Source organism: Archocentrus centrarchus, chromosome 17, assembly GCF_007364275.1.
Source record: "Archocentrus centrarchus isolate MPI-CPG fArcCen1 chromosome 17, fArcCen1, whole genome shotgun sequence".
Lineage (NCBI taxonomy): Eukaryota > Metazoa > Chordata > Actinopteri > Cichliformes > Cichlidae > Archocentrus > Archocentrus centrarchus.
In genome coordinates, this window is record NC_044362.1 from 26,339,086 (window position 1) to 26,356,097 (window position 17,012).

The following is a 17,012-nucleotide window of genomic DNA, read 5'->3' on the forward strand; positions in this document are numbered from 1 at the left end:
CTTAGTGCTTCAGACTGTGATGATTCTTGTACCACATGTTTCTGAGACTTTCTTTACTCAGTCTCTTGTAGATTGTGTAGGTAGTTGGATTTCTGAACTGAGGTCTGTTATACTGCTGGTAGGAACTGTTTAAGGATGTCCATGTGGGTTTTTTTGCGTTTTGAATATCTGCCAAAGTGCCATTGTGTAGTTGATGTCTTTTGAAAGAAAAAAAAATGCCATTCATTGCAATACATTTGCTTAGAAATCTCCTCCTGCATAACTCCAGCGTAGCATGCTTAGTTTTCTGCTGATAATCTCTAATATGTCCTATATAATAAGCATGCGGAATGCTAGTAGTGGAAGTGCTGCTGATTAGCTCAGTATTGATGACTTTATTTTTTTCTCTGAATGAGCACTGCTGTGAAAGGCTGTTAATGTTAAGGTCCAAACAATCTTTTTGACTGCATTGTTCACTGACGGCAAACAGTGCAATATATACATATATATATCTGATCTTTGCAGTGTCATCCCAGACCTTGCACCTTAGGTTCTGCTGCAATAACACAGGTAAGCGAAACCTAAGGAAAACCAGTGTTTTTGTCCAGTGACATAAATGCAAACAAATGCTTACCTGTGTCATTTAAAAAAAAAAAAAAAATGTCCAGGATATTCACAGCCCCTTTTTTCCCCCCCATGAATGATCTGCATGATATGAAGTTTTGACAAGTGAAAAGGTTGTTGCATAGGAGGTAATGTTGTCCAGTCTGCTTAATATGATAATAGCCTTTATAATTGCACCCTGGTAAGTCTGACAGTGACTGTATGTCGATGCTTTAGATTGACACTGGTGTAAGAAACTGCATGCCAAACTGCTAGGTCAAATCAAAAAACGGTTCAATACATGATTTGTAATACTTTATTTTTTTTTTCTGTCGTGGTGTGAATCTGCCCTCAAATGCAGTGCAAATCTGCTATTGAAACGCCTTCACTTCTCGCTCACAGTGTTGGAGGATGCTGCAGGCTTAGGTCGTAGAATCAGGCCCGTGTCGTAGTTTGTCCCCCCACACACACAAAAGGAGGAATCCTTTGAGTCAATCCCGCTGCTGAACGTAGACCGTTCAAGAGCTCCAGTGATAAGGTAAAAACCAAACAAAAAGAACAAAACAGCAACGCAATGAAATTCCAGTTTGATTGCAAAAGTGTTGGTCAGACTCATGTTTTTGCTGCTTGGATTGATTGATTTTTTTTGTTTTTAACTATGATGCCATAGTCTGTTTAGTTGTCTGAAAGCTTTGACTGCCTCCATGAACTCACAGCAGACAGGAATGTGCTTTAGAAAGTTGGATGAGGACAGGAACTTTGGGGTTTATCAGTTTAAAACACTTCTCTGTAGTGAAAAGGTCACTCACTGTTTGGGGCTGTGTACATGTGGGGCACTCAGAGTTCAAGGGGGGGGGGGGGGGGTGTAGGAGACTAAACAAGGAGCATGCCTTAGAGGTAATCAAGGTTTCATGTGCTGTGTATTTGTTTCTTGAATTTACTGTTTTTGGGTTTTGAAATGTTGCCATGTTCATTAAAGTTGTAACAAATAAACCGGACTAATGTCTTTCATATAATAAAGGTATGTTAATACACACACACACACAGTCTTGATTTGCACACATTAAACTTTATTCCCTGACAAATGCAAATATTAACAGATTTACCCTTGAATATATGCAGAGAAATGCCCCCCTTTAAAGACTCATTCTGAGCTGAGAAAACCCTGCTGACATTGATATAATCCCCTCCCAGCTGAAGAGAAATACTGATAAAAAGATACATTAACCTTTCAGCGGGTTTTCCAGACTAACTTAAACTTTTCTTAGTCTGAAAAAAAGAGAACATAGAACCATCTCCAGCCAGGCTATAGACTAGTCATGTTTAAATTACATTCCTGTCAGCTTTAAAGAGAAAAACTTTTCAGGAAGTTACTGGTCAGTATTGATAGGAGTAATCACAGCGATCAATGGCTGTGTGTGAACTTTGACACACTTGAAATCACAAAACTTAAAAGTGGACCTATCATGCTTTCCCATTTTTGTCATAAATGTTTTTATAATGGTGGATGTGCACATTACATATGGCTGAAGGTTCAGTTTATGAGGTCTGTATATATAATCCCTATGAGACAAAAACTTGGGCTTCAGAATGATGCACCCCCCACCCTTTGCTTCATGTCTCTCTAATATGGTCATCTCAGGCATGAAGCCTTGACTGAGCACAATGGCTGCTCTCACCTGCCATTTAAAGCTGCTCTTTGTAAGGGGCAGCCAATCAGAAGAAAGTTGGCTTAAAGCAGCATCCCTCACTGGGGTGGATAATGACACTGCTGGTGGAGCATGGATTATCAGGAGGAAGTGAAACCACGTTGAATTATGGAACTAGAAATAAGCATAATAGGTCCATTTCAAATATAAATTTTGCAGATTACAGCAGTTACTCCTTAAGCTTCAAGCATGTTGTGTATATTATGTACACAGCAGTATTTTTTCCAACCTCTCAGATTATGAAAGAAAACAAAGAACCGGGGATGACAAATGCGAGGCTTGAATACGTGCATTTACAGTAAGGCTTCCTGTATTTCTGCCCGTCTTGAAAAACTGAGCAGCACAAGTCGTACAGCAGCTGGAGAGATGTGCAGTCGTGATATGTCTTAATATTTTAAGGGCATTGTGAATTTCATGTGCTAATCATTAATATTGCATAAAGGTTTTATGGACTAGTGTCTAATAACTTTCCCCTTTAAAAAAAAAATAAAAAATGACAGCAAAACCTAAGAGCATTTTATCTCCTGTTCAACACATTTTCATCTTAAACTTGTCCAGTGAAGAGCAGCTCTGAACAAAAAGATATTCAGTGGGAAATATTTAATAAATCTATTAAAGTCAGAGTGATTACTAACCCATTAATGCATACAGGCACTACTTCTACAAAATGAGCTCTGCACCTTTCAGTTGAATAATAAATACATTAAATGAGTTCATCTTCTGTCACAAAATGCTCTTAATAACATAAAAAATAACATCTACTGCAAGATATATATATATTTTATAAATATTATTGCTGTTCTATTTGAACATTTTAAAAGCACTGTTATGGCACACTGAACAGGGGCCGGGGGAAGAAGTGGAGGCTGCAGCGATGACGACGAGCAAGCAAAGTCTGGTTCGGTTTACCTGGATGCACTAACAGAGCACATGGCATAATGGGAAATATAATGGGTGGATCTCAGACTGGAGGTGAGCTCTCACCTACAGTTTCCTTTGGTCCGACAGTTTGTGTGAACTCACCCCAGAATAATTGCTGGGATTGACTTGTGTAGAGTTCAAAGATGTGGGCGTGTCTCTCACTGCACTCGTGCATCCAGCAGGGCGCTGGGAACCAGCTGCACGGGCGGGGAGTTACAGCCGTTGAGATGCCGCAAGGTGTCAGCTCCCAGGTAGGCGAGCAGCAGTTCAGAGCGCCGGTGGAGCAGGTGGAGTACATCCTCCGCCAGACTCTCCACCGAGCAGTAACGCACTTTATCCAGATCAAAGATGTCTTTGAGGAAGTGCAGCACCTGGTCCTGCAGGAGAAACACGATTCATGAGTAACTGGATGAACCCTGAAATCTGCTATAAAATTCAGGGACAGTGGGTAAAAAAAACTGAAGTGATGAGACCCATTTACTAGTCACCATTTTCATTTATATACGCTTTAATTTGAAGCTCACTAAGCTGACCTACACTAAAATGTGCTATATGAACAAAAAGGTGCTGCCTTTAATACCATTAACCTGGTCCACTGCCTGGAGACTGTTCTGAAAAACTATTTACCAAAAGTGATAAAAAAAAAAAGGTGACAAGAACATAGAAATCATAATTTTTCTGCACAATATGTGCATGAAACACTGAAAGTTTGCTCTGATGTTTGAGAGGTTTTCACATTTGATTGGCTGAGGTGTGAAAATTAAATTACAGGTTGTAACAGAATAAAGGGGAAAATGATGTGACTCCAAATCCACTCAAAGCTTGGGATCCACTAAAGAGAAAATATCCACTCCGCGTGCAGCGATGTAGAAACACCAAATAATTGTGTTTTGTGCTTCTCCCCACCATTAGAAGTGTAACTGGAGCTCTTTGAGTTACTTTCAGCACCAGCAGCTGTTTGTCTCAAACAGTTATCAGTTTTAAATTTTCTAACTTTTAGGTCTTCACAACTAGTTACTTTTAGTTAACTACAAAAACAACAACAACTCCTAACACACGTTTGGCAGCAGTGGATTGACAACATTTATTCTCTAATACAAATTTTCTTGTTTCTAAATGTGCTCTGAATCCCATCCACGGACACAAAGCGCAAACCGTATTTCAAACAGGATATTTGCAGATGTTCCCGATTTTTCTGACCTTGAAGAAGCAGCACAAGTCGTGCAGGGAGCCCTTTGGCCCCAGGAAGCCCCACGCCAGGACGGGGCTCATCTGTTCACACACAGTGTAGAAATGCGAGATGAAGCCGTCGGGCACCTGAGAGACAAACGGCAGAGGGCGCAGAGGCGTTCAGGTCTCCTCCCTGCTGTCCTTTTGATCAGGTTACACCTAATTAACCTGGCAGTTACTAGTCTCGGCGTATGTACAGTAATAAGTAACCATAACCCAGCCTCGTACCTTTATGTGTTGCCTCTTCTGCTTCAGTACTGACCAACAGCTTGATGCCACTGCCTGTGACACAAACACACATCAGATTCAACGAAGAAAACTAACTCGTTTTCTTAATGCTTTACTTTTCAGGTGTCCCAGCGGTACACGTACGTATGTGGATCATTATTTTGTAGTTTCGCTCACCGTCTCCTTGAAGGAGCTGTTGAGCCAGCGGTTACTAATCACGTTCTGGATGGAGATGGGCGGATTCTCCAGGTCCTCAAAGGAGTCCATCAGAATGAAGTCCAGCACGATGTCGTAGAAGTTTAAGTGCCTCACCTGGTGAAGAAGAGTGTCATATTATTTAAAAAGAAAAGAGGCTATTCAGTACTCTTCGATCACATGTCAGGGAATTGCACTTACCCCTCGTGTGGCGAGCTCCACCTCCGTGTTTTCCCAGTGCTCTGTGTGCTCCAGGAAGGAGATCATCTCATCAAACACTTCCTCAAATCTCTTTGGGCTCTGGAAACCAAACAATAACATGTTAGAGGGAGAATAACTCATTGGAGAGATTTTTATGCACCATGTATGTCTTTAGTTTTACCTTGTGTGCTTTGACTATAATGGAGGACAGTATTTTCTTTCCTGTGTCGGCCAGAAACATCCAAGTCATCCTGTCGCACAAAATGAGCTGCAGACAACATTTTTTTTTTTTTAAATCATCAATTTTCTACTTAAACTGACCAATAAGCTACAGCTCAAAGATTATAATAACGGTCCTCATGCATTTACAGTTTACATTTGTTTGTTTACAATTCAATGAGCACGAGATCTGCAGGGTTCCAGGTTTTTCTGGCTAATACAACTTGTCAATGGGGCCCTCCCCAGTAGTAGCATCTGCTGCTGCTGCTAAATAATATAATAAAAGGTAATAATAAGATGAGCCTAAAGTGAACATCCACTTCAGTCAAACTCAGTCAGGGCCAAATTACATTTCTATCACAAGATTTTGGCTTTACTTTGGTACATCAGAAGAGAAGACCGTCATACATCTTTACACACAGCCTCTGGTGAGAACCATTTTATTAAACTGTACCTGCCAAGCCTGCCGCACGCAGTGCAGCTTAGCCAGGAAATCCAAGTCCCCAAGACACTCCAGCATCTCAGTTCTGACAGTGAAAATCAAAAGAAACACCTCATTAAACTGTCTGCAAGCAATCAGAGATAAGTTTCATGCTGCCATGCCAGCTAATATCACAGTAAAACACTGTACAAGTTTCTCTGGCTGTCTTCTGTATGTCGTGTCTTAATGTCGGTAATTACCGCAGCACCCTGCAGGAAATGCTGCCATCCTCAGCCATCTTCAGCGCTTCCTCATAGAAAGGGTGATGTCCCAGAGTGAAAACACTCCTCAGCTCTCTGTGCTCTGACATCTGAGACGGAGAGATAGTAGAAGCAACAAGGACTGAATAATGAAGGGTACATAACATCCTAATAATAACATCCTCTCTGTTATTCACAATGTTTTATTGTCTGCATGTTTCACAACAGGACAAGAAAGTGATAATAAAGTGCAAACTGTGCCCAAGACAAGAAAAAAAAACTGCTCCTATCAACACATCATGCTAACATAAAGCCAACTCCAAAGGACCCAAAGTGACATTAAAGCTGACTGTATGCAGACCCCAGCTCAGCAGCGAGAGACCGATCTTCATCAGGTAACAAAAGCAGTGACGTGCTAGATGTGCAGCACTGTAGTCTCCTTCTACCTGTTCATGTTTCTGATATAGAAGTGCTGGGGCCCTCTGTCACCCCCACCCCACCCACCCACCCACACTCTGGGCTGTAGCACCACATACCAAGTGCTTTGGACTAGCCTGCAGATGGAGTTTCCAATCCTTGCAAACCATCTTTAGCTTTCTGCAGGTGGGAAGTTAAATGCCTTGGAAGGAATTTAACTTGTGCACTCAGTAAACACACCAGTGATTCTTAAGGACCAGTTTATTTTGGTAATATGTAGGTTAAGTGCACCAGCAGCACCCTGAGCCCCCACAGAGACTTAATGAGTAAAGGAGCTAAACGGAGAACTGGTAAAAGCGGGCAGTGAACCCTCAGGAAGATCAAAGCTTCCTAAGAAAAACTCCTGCTGCGAGTCAGTCGGAGCTTTAAAGGCTGGGTTTAAGATGTTTCCTGAGTTCATTTACTCCCCCTGTACTTTGTTCCAAACCCACATTTTTTTGCTAGAGTGCTGTGGTTCATTAGCAGAGAGTATGATCTCCTGATTCGTGAATACAAGTTTTCTTCTTATGTTTTCAAAGCTGATGAAAAACTTTTTTTTAGAGGTTATATAAACAAGCAAACGTGCATTTATGTTCTGATATGTCACTCGTTCCTGCTTTTTCTTCCATAAAATGAAGAAACTGCAAATTTGAAAGACATGTCCAAATGTGATTTTTGTTTACTGAACCATTTTTAAAAAAAAATCATCTCTGATAACTGCCTGAGGTGTTAATGGGAGGCTTTGGGGGTATTTACAGAGTGAAGATGAGTGCTCCTCTTACCTCAGCTGCAGACACAAAAGAGTCAGTGGAGGCGATGCTGATGCTGTCTCTCACACAGGTGTCGTCCAGGTCTTCTCTGGACAAAATGTCTGCCACTTTATCTGAGAAAGGGAGTAACCATAATCACGCAAATTTAAAAACATTTAAGAAGCTCTCTAACACACCTGCTCACACACTCAAAAGTGATGCATCCACCAGGTGTGCATAAGCTTCCCAGGACTCGTGCTGTGCTTTACACCCTTTTACTGCTGTGCCTATTTTTCCTGTGTTGGGCATAAAGAAATGCTTCCGTGACTCACCCTGGATGCTGCTGTGGGATGAGGGCTCTGACATCCCCAACACTCCCTCAAACTCCTCTTGGAGGCGGTAAGCCCTATGCAGCAGAGCCTTCAGTCTGTGGATGAAGTCTGCGCTGATGACATCCTGAACACAAAAATAATGAAAGAAATGTGGCTCAAGGAGACAAGTGATAAAGATTTACCTTCATTTTGATAGCGATGACTGAGTTCTCAGGTGTACTAGAGATAAAAACATCAGATCTGCACAATAGACAGATGTAAAATGTAGAAATAAAAAAAAAAAAAGAGTTTTTCAAAAGAGTATTTTCAGTTTCTTTCTTGTGACCTAATTTCTAAAAAGCTTTAAACACATATTGGATCATATTAGATTTCCTATACAGAAGTCAAAGTGGCAGCCTGACACTGTGTTTGGGTGCTGGCTTAACTATTGATTCAAAACCCTTACAATCTGGTTAGAGACTCAATTAGTGTCCTGTTACACAATCCAAACTCAGACACACAGGTGACACAAAAGTGACCTGTAGTTGCCTGTCGTGTCTCTGGGCAGCATAGTCCTCTCTACCTTCCTCTGGTGTTAAGGAAAAGAGCACAGAAAGTGTTGGCATGACATGAATCAATGCATGAAGTCTGGTGTCAGTCAGAGATGTTGTACAATAATTTTCTTTTCTGATTTAAAACAAAATACACACAAAAAAAATAGACTCTCACTAAGTGATCTGTACCATGCCAGAGCACGTTTGACCCCCAAAGTCCACTTCTTTTAACTAGTTTGATCATTGCCTGCTGTGCCATGACATGCTTTAAGAAATTGGCCTGGGTGCAGTTTAGTTGGATTCAGGCACAGTACACACATGATCACTAACTACACTCATGCACTGAACTCCAACGCTTCCTCAACTCCATGGAAAACTCCTTTCTTAATAAACAAATCTATGAGGCATGTGAAAGAACAGGGCTTCCAAAACTGCTCCAATTAAGTCACAAGATGCACAAAATCAAGAAGCTAGCTGTGCTCTCCAAGAGGACCTCTCAGGCAGTGCCGTAAGTGTGCGTAAGAAAGAGTAAGCGAGCTTGAAAGAGAGGAGTTGACATGGTGAGACAAACTGAAGTGTATTTGGGCCTCCTTAAAATCAATGTGAGTGGATCAGGCAAGTGGAGAAGTGGGGAGGGGTCATGGGAAAATGCAACTTTCTCAGTACACCCTTAGAGTCGGGCTGAGGAGCTCAGTAATTTGGAAGCAGCTCAGAGTAGAGCTGCTGCTCCTCCACATCTAGAAAAGAGCCAATTGACATGGTTTGGGGATTTAACTTAAATGCCTCTTAGGTGGAACGCTTTAGGCACGGACAACCAGGAGGAGATTATGTCTCGCGGCTGGTTTGGGAACAGCTTGGTGGTCATAGGGAAGTCTGAACATTTCTGTGAAATGGACCTAAATGGATGATTGGACCGCTTTCTTGCTCATTCATACAGTTAATAATGTATCCATAGGACAATGAATCAGCTGGTGGTGGTATAAGGATGTAAAGAGTGTTTTCATGGCCCCAGGCCCCTCGATAACATTTAAATTACTGTTGCTGGTACTGTGCATCCCTTTATGGCTACAATCTGCCATTTTCTAATACCTGCATGGAGCGTGTTTCTCACCTCCATGCTTTGCTCAGCGATCGTGTCTCCAGCTCCTGTTTTGATGGAGGCACAGCTCACATCGTCCTCAGCCTGCCTGCTCCTGAATGTCAACGCCTCCTCCCACCGCCGCAGAGCCTCTTCGAATAAATCCATACCTGAGAGATCACGAACACACAAACACACACTGAGTCTCCTAAAGAAATCAATAACTCACCAGTTCCAATTTTAAAAAGTGCAACCCACCAAAAACTATTACAATACATTCAACAAACACAGTGAGGTTTCTTTACCCATGAGGTACAGGTTTTCAGGTGTGGTGACAGGTAAGTTAACCACACTGCAGCTGTCAGCATCTTCCACTCCATCCCAGCAGGCGGATTCATTTGCACAGGTACTGCTGCTGGAAGAGTTCAAGGTTTGAACCTGTGAAAACACAACAAATGAGGACTGATTGGCTTCTGCTTTAATTTTTAATGCCACCTAAGGGTTATAGAACTACTGGCATTTAATTCTAACTGATGATGCGTTTCTCAGACCCTGACCTTTCTGCCAACGTGTTCAAAGAATAAACTTTAAATATAATTTTGTCAGAAGACAAAATTTTTTGATGGTTGCTCAAGTTTTCCTACATTTTGTTTAAATGAACAAAAGGAAACACCACAAATCTTTAAGACAGTAAATTTAAGCCATCGCTGGTTTGTGGATATTAGGAGAATATGAACCAAAACATACCAGATACAAAAAGTAAACAAGTGAAGTTTTCTACTTCAATTTAAAAGCTTTCAGGTAGCATAAATTCAAAAGCAAAAATTCCAGCCAGTTTTGCCATTTGAGATAAAAACTTATCTGTGAACGCAGTCTAAACACACCGTGGTGTTATCTTACCGAAGCCAGGCTCAGGACCGACTCAGACAACTTTCTGTAACCTCCTGCAATGAGAACCAGATCAGAGGAGTAGCCATTCTTGGAGTTGAGGGAGAGCGTGATGTTTTGGCTCGTGTTATCTGGGGAGATAAAGATGAGAGTTCAAGAGAAAGATCAGGCTTTAACATTACAGCTTGTAGCAGGAATACTCAATGGACACACCACAAGCCATGAGTTTGACAAATGTAACATCTTTACTGGGTAATTTCTTCTGAAAAACTTCTGCATTTCTGTTGGAATTACTTCAACTATCTTTTAATAATTTATTTTATGGTCAGCTGAAGCTGTTTCCTGCCAATTTGATTTGAACACAGCAAACGGAGGCTTGCTTTGATTTACACACAGTCATAGAGTGTAAGGCCCAGTGGGGACAAAGGTTGAGAAAAGGCATCAGTTAGGCACCTCGCTGTGAAACACGCCTGATCAAAAGGTAATCTTTATGAGACAAATGGATGCATCAGCAAGTGCACAGCTGACTGAGGATGCCAACAATCCAGACAGATGCTAACATTTCACTTAACTTTAATGCTGTAACAAACAAAAACAGAGGCCCAAGTTAAAAAAAAAAAAAAAAAAAAAAAAAAAAAAAAAAAGGACGAAAGAACCAGACAAATGCTCAATCAATAACTTATGCCCTCAAATTAAAGAAAGCAAAATCCTTCATCACCGCATGAAAACAAGGTTAAAGAGCTTCAGTGGCTTCTAGCTCTTCACAACATTTTCCCTTCATGCTGCAAGCTGGGAATAAACACCCCGGAGCCGCTGTCTCCTTTCTCTCTCCTCACGTGTGCACAGGAGCACACAAGCAGCTCTGCTGATCCTTCCACGCCAACTCACAATTAGCGATATAGCTGATGGATGGAGCTATCTGATCAAGTGCGCCATTAAACTGTCCTGCAGAGGCCATCGGATCAAACGACAACTGTGCCAGAAACCCAGCACGAGCGCTACATCAGCTGACGCCCCTGGAATGAGACTGGGGTTTGCAAAGATACTCTGCTGTTATTGTTAAAACCTCTACATGTTTTCTATTTATAAAAGCCTTCACTGCATTGACATAATAAATAAATAAATAAAAAGTATTAAATCTGAAGATACTTTCGGCTGCTCCCTTTTCACAGAGGGTCACCACAACAGGTAGCTCCGCATGTTTAATTTGGCAAAGTTTTTAATCCGGACACTCTTCCTGATGCAACACCAAAGAGATTTGTGTCTCCTCCTGTTATTCAACTGGGGATCTTTCGCTTGTTAGGCAAATATGTAAACTTCTACACTATGGAGCCATAAAATCTATTATATTAAAAAGAAAGGAAATGCTGTGTTAAACTGCTCAGAGCTGACTTCCCTTAATTCCTCATTTCTGTTAAGTTCTCTTTAGTACTCTAATCTTCCTGAGGGAGATTAAATAAGTTAAAGCGTTTATCTGGAGCCTGCCATTTACAGTTTAGAGTAATACAAGAGTGGATTCACATGTCAGCCTTATTACATCACACACCAGTAACTGGGCTGACACTAAATGGAGATCACAGGCCAGTGAGGAAATCTTACCGCTCTCTCCTGTGGCCGGGGGGCGAAACTCAAAGCCAGCCTCCTCCCAGTGTGGAGGATGAGCCTTCTTTCTGCCCTTCCTCCTCTGGAAGCGGCGAGCGAGGAAGAGGAGGGAGACTGCGCCAAAGGCAGTGGCAGCCACCAATTTCTTGGTGTCTGTGCTGATGCTCACCTGGAGAGAAGAAAGAGAAGAGGAGCAACAAGTTAGATTTTTATAGGTCTCAAATTCCCTTTACTTAGTATGTGCATTGCGTCTCATGAAAATCAGAATCATTTCAAGTCTTTTTAGGCCTGTTTTGAACTGATAGAAATATTTCTGTTTTATTTAAACTTGTGTATTTTGAGGATTGCCGTGTGTGTGATGGGAGGAGCAGTCCGTGGTTCACTGTGTTTATTTCTATTAAAGTTTTCATGAATATAATATTGAGGGAAAAAAAGTGAAACAATCCTGTCCGTTATTAGCAGATGGCATTGCGTTGTAATTTTGTTCTTAAAAAACAACTTTATTCTCTTAACCTTCTGCAAGTAAAGAATACAGACACACACTGATCTAAAATGTATCCAAAAATAGTGAAAACACATTTTCACAATCACAATAAGAAAATCAGACCTAACAGCAACATCTTAATAATTTTCTATTTAATTAAAATTCAAAGAAATCCACTGTTAGTCAATTTTTAAGTTCAATAAAGCCACAATTTTTCCAAAGATTAGTAAGCATGTTCAACATTCGTGACCAAATACTGACCACCATAATTGGGATTATAATTTTTGCCATAATCAAGCAGCCCTATAATATTAAACACAAACTGTGAAAGAATGAAAGAAGTTAAACACTTGTTTCCCTGATGAGAAGTTAACTGATGACGCATGCCTTAAAATGTAACAGATACTGGAGGCAGCACTGACACCCTGTTACACGACTGTCACGTAAATGTTAAATAATCAATTTCAGATTGTGTTTGCAGCTCTTTCAGTTTATATTTAGACACACAGCTGCTGCAAATTCCCAACAACTGAAGATTACATAAACAACTCAGGAGGTATGACAACAGCCATAATATTGACTTTTTAAAAGGGTGCTCGATGGACTGGGATGACTGAGTGGTGCTGCTGGTCTGCAGTGCTTCTTTAAGCTGTATTCATAACTGCTGCTGTCACATGTCAGGCGTGTTTCAACCAGAATATCCTAATCATATCAGATACGCTACGTGACTGAGGCCACACAAGCACCGGTCCCTTCCTCATAAACACAACAACATGTGGGTTGACAACTGTGGGAAACACCTAAAATACTCACACGCAAACTACTTTCACATTTGTCTGTGCCATTTTTGCACATGCACGTGTCATTCTTAACTTGATTAAGCAGATTCTTATAAACTGGTTTTTATGCATTCTTTGAAACACATCAGCTATAAAGCTGGTTGATTTTTCTATCACAGAAAGCATGTAGTTGAAGAGCTAAACTGCTCACAGAGGTGGAGCCATTTACATGTAAACAGATGCAGGCTCATCAGGTCTGAAAGGAAAATAAGAAATGAGGCTTTGCCAAAACAACTGACAATGTGTTATTCTTCACAGAAATATTTCACCTTATGTGACAAAAAGGTCAAAAGAAGGTCATTGGGCTATAAACAGTTCAAGTTTTCCCAGGATTTATTTAACTGGGGAATAAGAACTATTATACAGGTCAAGTTATGACCTGGATCACAGGAGATGTTCAATGACTGTTTCACATGACAAATTTCTGAGTATATTTGAGTGTTCGAGCCAAGAAAACAAAAATTTCCACAAATATGGAAGAAATTACAACAAAAAAAAAACAAAAAGGAAAAGCATCAGGGGTTTAAATCCCCAGAAGCGAAAGGCATTGATTTTTTAGGGGTGGGGACACACTGACCAAATGTTATACAACCAGATAAGTCAAATGAGGTCAAATCTTCCATTAGAAATAACAACAGATGCTGTTCATCGAAACACAAACACTAAGTATTTCTACAGTTTCAGGGAGCCTTTTTAAACACTGTAAAAGATTTGGATCTAACAGAAAATGAGCCTGAATAATTTACTCATGGGAACCATGCAGTGAGTTTGAAGGGGACAAAAATGTGGCTATTCTGATAGCTGCCAGTAGCACGTTCAAAAGCATCCTCACCTGTGTCAGGGAGCTGTAGACGGACAGCGGCAGGTCAACCATACGCAGGGCTGCGGTCTTGATAGACAGCTGAGAGCTCGTGAGGGTCTCATGTGTCATTGTGACTCTCTACCCATGACTTGGCAGGTTTATCCTCGACATTACTCTGTGCAAGCTGAAGAGGACGACATTAAGGGGTTTAACCTTGGAGGCTCAGCACGTGGATGTAATGACGTTACTACACAAAGCTGTTGATATACAGTATTTGCTGTTAAAGTGAGTGTGCAGCTGGTCTTAACAACCACATAGCATATAATTAAAGTCTGACAACATACACATTTTCATTCTTAAATATCCCCACCAGGAGAATTACCATGAAAGAACAGCCCTGGAAATGTGTTCGATGTTAATGGTGTTATTCCATATTTTAAAACAAACAAAACAACCCCCAAATCTGATTCAGACACCCTCAGCTCATTTTTTGTACATGAAGCCATGCAAAGTATATCTATCAGCATACTACAAACGCTGGGGTGAGTCAAAATTGGCATTTGTTTTTAATTTGCCGCATTTTGTCAGCATTTTTGAGCCATCATAACTTTTTAAGTACAGCAAACAGACACATGAAATTTTCAGCGCTTAAAAGCACACTTGAAGCTCTGGTAAAAAAAAAAAAAAAAACAGCATCCAAATCACTTTTGCACTCAAAGTATCACAATCTAAAGCCAAATAGAAGGTGAGCCTGGTATTGAACCAGCTACCCTTTAAAGTTTACCCAAAACAAACTTTCTCCAGTGAAATATCAGAAAAAAATAAAGCATTCAAGGTACCAATGTCTATTAACTTATGTTAAAGACAAGAAATTCGTGCACGCTTGCTGTTGAAACTATGACATATCCCCAAAAAATTATGCTGAACAAAACAAGATTTTGGCTTTAGACTGTGACACTGAGTGGGTGCAAAATTAATTCTGCTGCAATTTATAAACAGATAAAAAGTGTTTCTAAACCTTAAAATTTTTTATATCTCCTGTACTTAGGAAGTTAAGGTCTCAAAAAATGCTGGAAAAACACAAGTTGATTTAAAAAGCATCAAATTTCAATCCATCCCCCTGTGTACTTTGAGGGCCTGAAACTTGTTTTTCATGGTTTCGTTAAATATAATAAAGTTACTGTACAAAAACAATCAGCTAAGGGTAAAAATGTCCAATTAAACAAAGCAAAATTAAACAGACTGAAAAATGTCTTATGAAATGTAGTAAAAACAGCACAGCAAATATCAGAATGACCCAGTGGTCTCTTATTTAACTACAGGACTATCATCACACCCACTCTGACTGAACAAAGTAACTGAGTACAATCAGAGGATTGATCTTTAACGACAGTCAATAATGGATGGTCCACCCATTTAAAAGCCAAGCCAGAGCCTCACACAGTGCCCATTATTGGTCTTAGATGTTTAAAATTAAGCATTTTATAGTCTTGGTCTTTGTGTGAGGTGGTTGTGAAAGATATGAAAATGTGCATTTTAAAACGCTGATTTAGATACAGAAAGTAGAATACTAAAACTAAAAAAAAGACAATTAGTTTCTTCCTTTTAGTTTATCCTTCATTAATCATGTGAAGTAAAAGAAACACTAACTTTAGGCTCTCACAGTATGAAATGTATGAATTTTAAAACTGTTCAAGTCTTAATATCAAAAACAATTTCCACCCCCCCAAAACCTCACAAGGTTAAACTAGGTTCAACAATAAAAGCCCTCCAGACTTTACATTAATAAGGATGCTTGCGGATTTATGCTTTTTTTTCTCATTTGATTAAATTACTGCTTTATTTCTGGTCTATTTTGAATCCACATGCGTGTTTTATATTAATCCTAAATATTAATTTAAATAACTGGTTTTATCCTTCTCTTCTTCCAGCAGCTTCTAAAGCGTTTTCACTGAAGAAGCAGGCTGACATGAATAAGCTCCGCGCGGGTCTGTGTGGATAATCACATAAGCACATGGTTAAGAAATGCCGAGCACTCAACTGTACCGCTGAGGAGCTAACAGCTAACCAGGCTAATAACGGCTATCGGGGTTAGCCAAATCTGTTAAACCAGCTCGAAATAAACGCTCTGACAGACAAACTCGAGTATGTCCCCTAGCTGAATGTGGCAAACTGAACACATACATGAAATTACCGGTACCTTTTAAATATTCCTTCGCAGACACGGCTCACCTGGTCCTCCGGCTGACCTCAACTGGAGAACAGTAAAGGACTCCAGCAGCAGCATGGATTTTCAAAATAAAAGCACGCTCCCAGTCAGTATCACTGTGAGCTTTCTGCGCCCTCTGTCGGCTTGCTTGTTACATAGCAGATCACTCAGAAATATTAACGCTAAGCCTCAGTTTAATAGACCCATTTACAGTCTACGTCATCAAAAGATGCGCGCGCATTTTGGCAACAGAAGTGAACTGCTAACCCATTCAAATCAATGAGAACGAGGAGGCTGAGCAGCGTTTAAACGTGATTTAAAAGCGATATCAGCATCAAAATGTCTGCTGTTGCACGTTTGGCTGTCAAGATTTTTTTTACTCTACCAAAAGTGGACTGAAGTTGTACCAAATCCCACGGGATCACGGCTGTTTAAGAGAAAACGGATGTGTCTGTGGTTGCAAGCCATCAAATGTATTGATAAAAATTGGACTGAGGACACGATCAGGACTGAGGACAGGATCAGAAATGCTCACGTTTGAAGCGCCCATTTTATATCAGTAAAGTTATTTATCTTCCATTGTTTATTCCGGGATGTCAGGTATCTAACGTAAACAGTATTAGCTGGTAGGCTATTTGGCTTTTAAACTGTAGTGTAGCTATTTACAGGTGAGGCATCGCTGGACTCAGAGAGTCCTGATTTTTAAATTAATATTTAATCGCACTATAGATTACAAAATGCAGTGCAGTTAAAAGTCTGAGCAGACTCACATATTAATGGTTGAGCGAGTCTCACAGTGTGACTGGAACAGTATATATATTTTTTCATTGTAAATCAATAATATCTGCAGCCAGAAAACTCTTAACAAGCTAGAAAAGCAGTTTGACGAAGTACTCAGGCTGCCATGCAGGTACAATCCGCTGTGAGGACGTAGTTCTGTGACTTGTTTACAATGACCCGAGCCTCATACACAGCGCTCCTGTTTCCTTGTTCTTGACTTGGAAGAAGTTCTGCCTTCAAGACACAAAACTCCGAGTCTGTGTCATGATATTTGGTGTTCGGTACACGGCTGCA

At 40.5% G+C, this 17,012-nt stretch overlaps 1 protein-coding gene across 1 annotated transcript; it reads right to left on the reverse strand.

The window, feature by feature from the left end:
- Positions 1-1,631: 1,631 nt before the first annotated feature.
- Positions 1,632-16,050, reverse strand: miga1 (mitoguardin 1). The gene is made up of 16 exons (XM_030752435.1): positions 15,930-16,050; positions 13,760-13,913; positions 11,602-11,773; positions 10,015-10,133; positions 9,420-9,552; positions 9,148-9,284; positions 7,504-7,627; positions 7,205-7,305; positions 5,967-6,076; positions 5,740-5,812; positions 5,248-5,334; positions 5,067-5,165; positions 4,848-4,982; positions 4,671-4,724; positions 4,413-4,529; positions 1,632-3,589 (listed from the first exon to the last, which is right to left on the reverse strand). The coding sequence occupies exons 2-16, from the start codon at positions 13,856-13,858 to the stop codon at positions 3,371-3,373; spliced, it is 1,779 nt and encodes a 592-aa protein (XP_030608295.1). The 5' UTR covers positions 13,859-13,913; positions 15,930-16,050; the 3' UTR covers positions 1,632-3,370.
- Positions 16,051-17,012: the final 962 nt, after the last annotated feature.

Bases quoted from the DNA above. Each gene is read 5' to 3' on its own strand.
- miga1 (XM_030752435.1), bottom strand. From the start codon at position 13,858: ATGACACATGAGACCCTCACGAGCTCTCAGCTGTCTATCAAGACCGCA. The intron at 7,628-9,147 runs GTGAGAAACACG...TTTTGTGTTCAG, and splicing joins TCGCTGAGCAAAGCATGGAG to GATGTCATCAGCGCAGACTT. The intron at 4,725-4,847 runs GTGAGCGAAACT...TTTGTGTCACAG, and splicing joins ACAGCTCCTTCAAGGAGACG to GCAGTGGCATCAAGCTGTTG.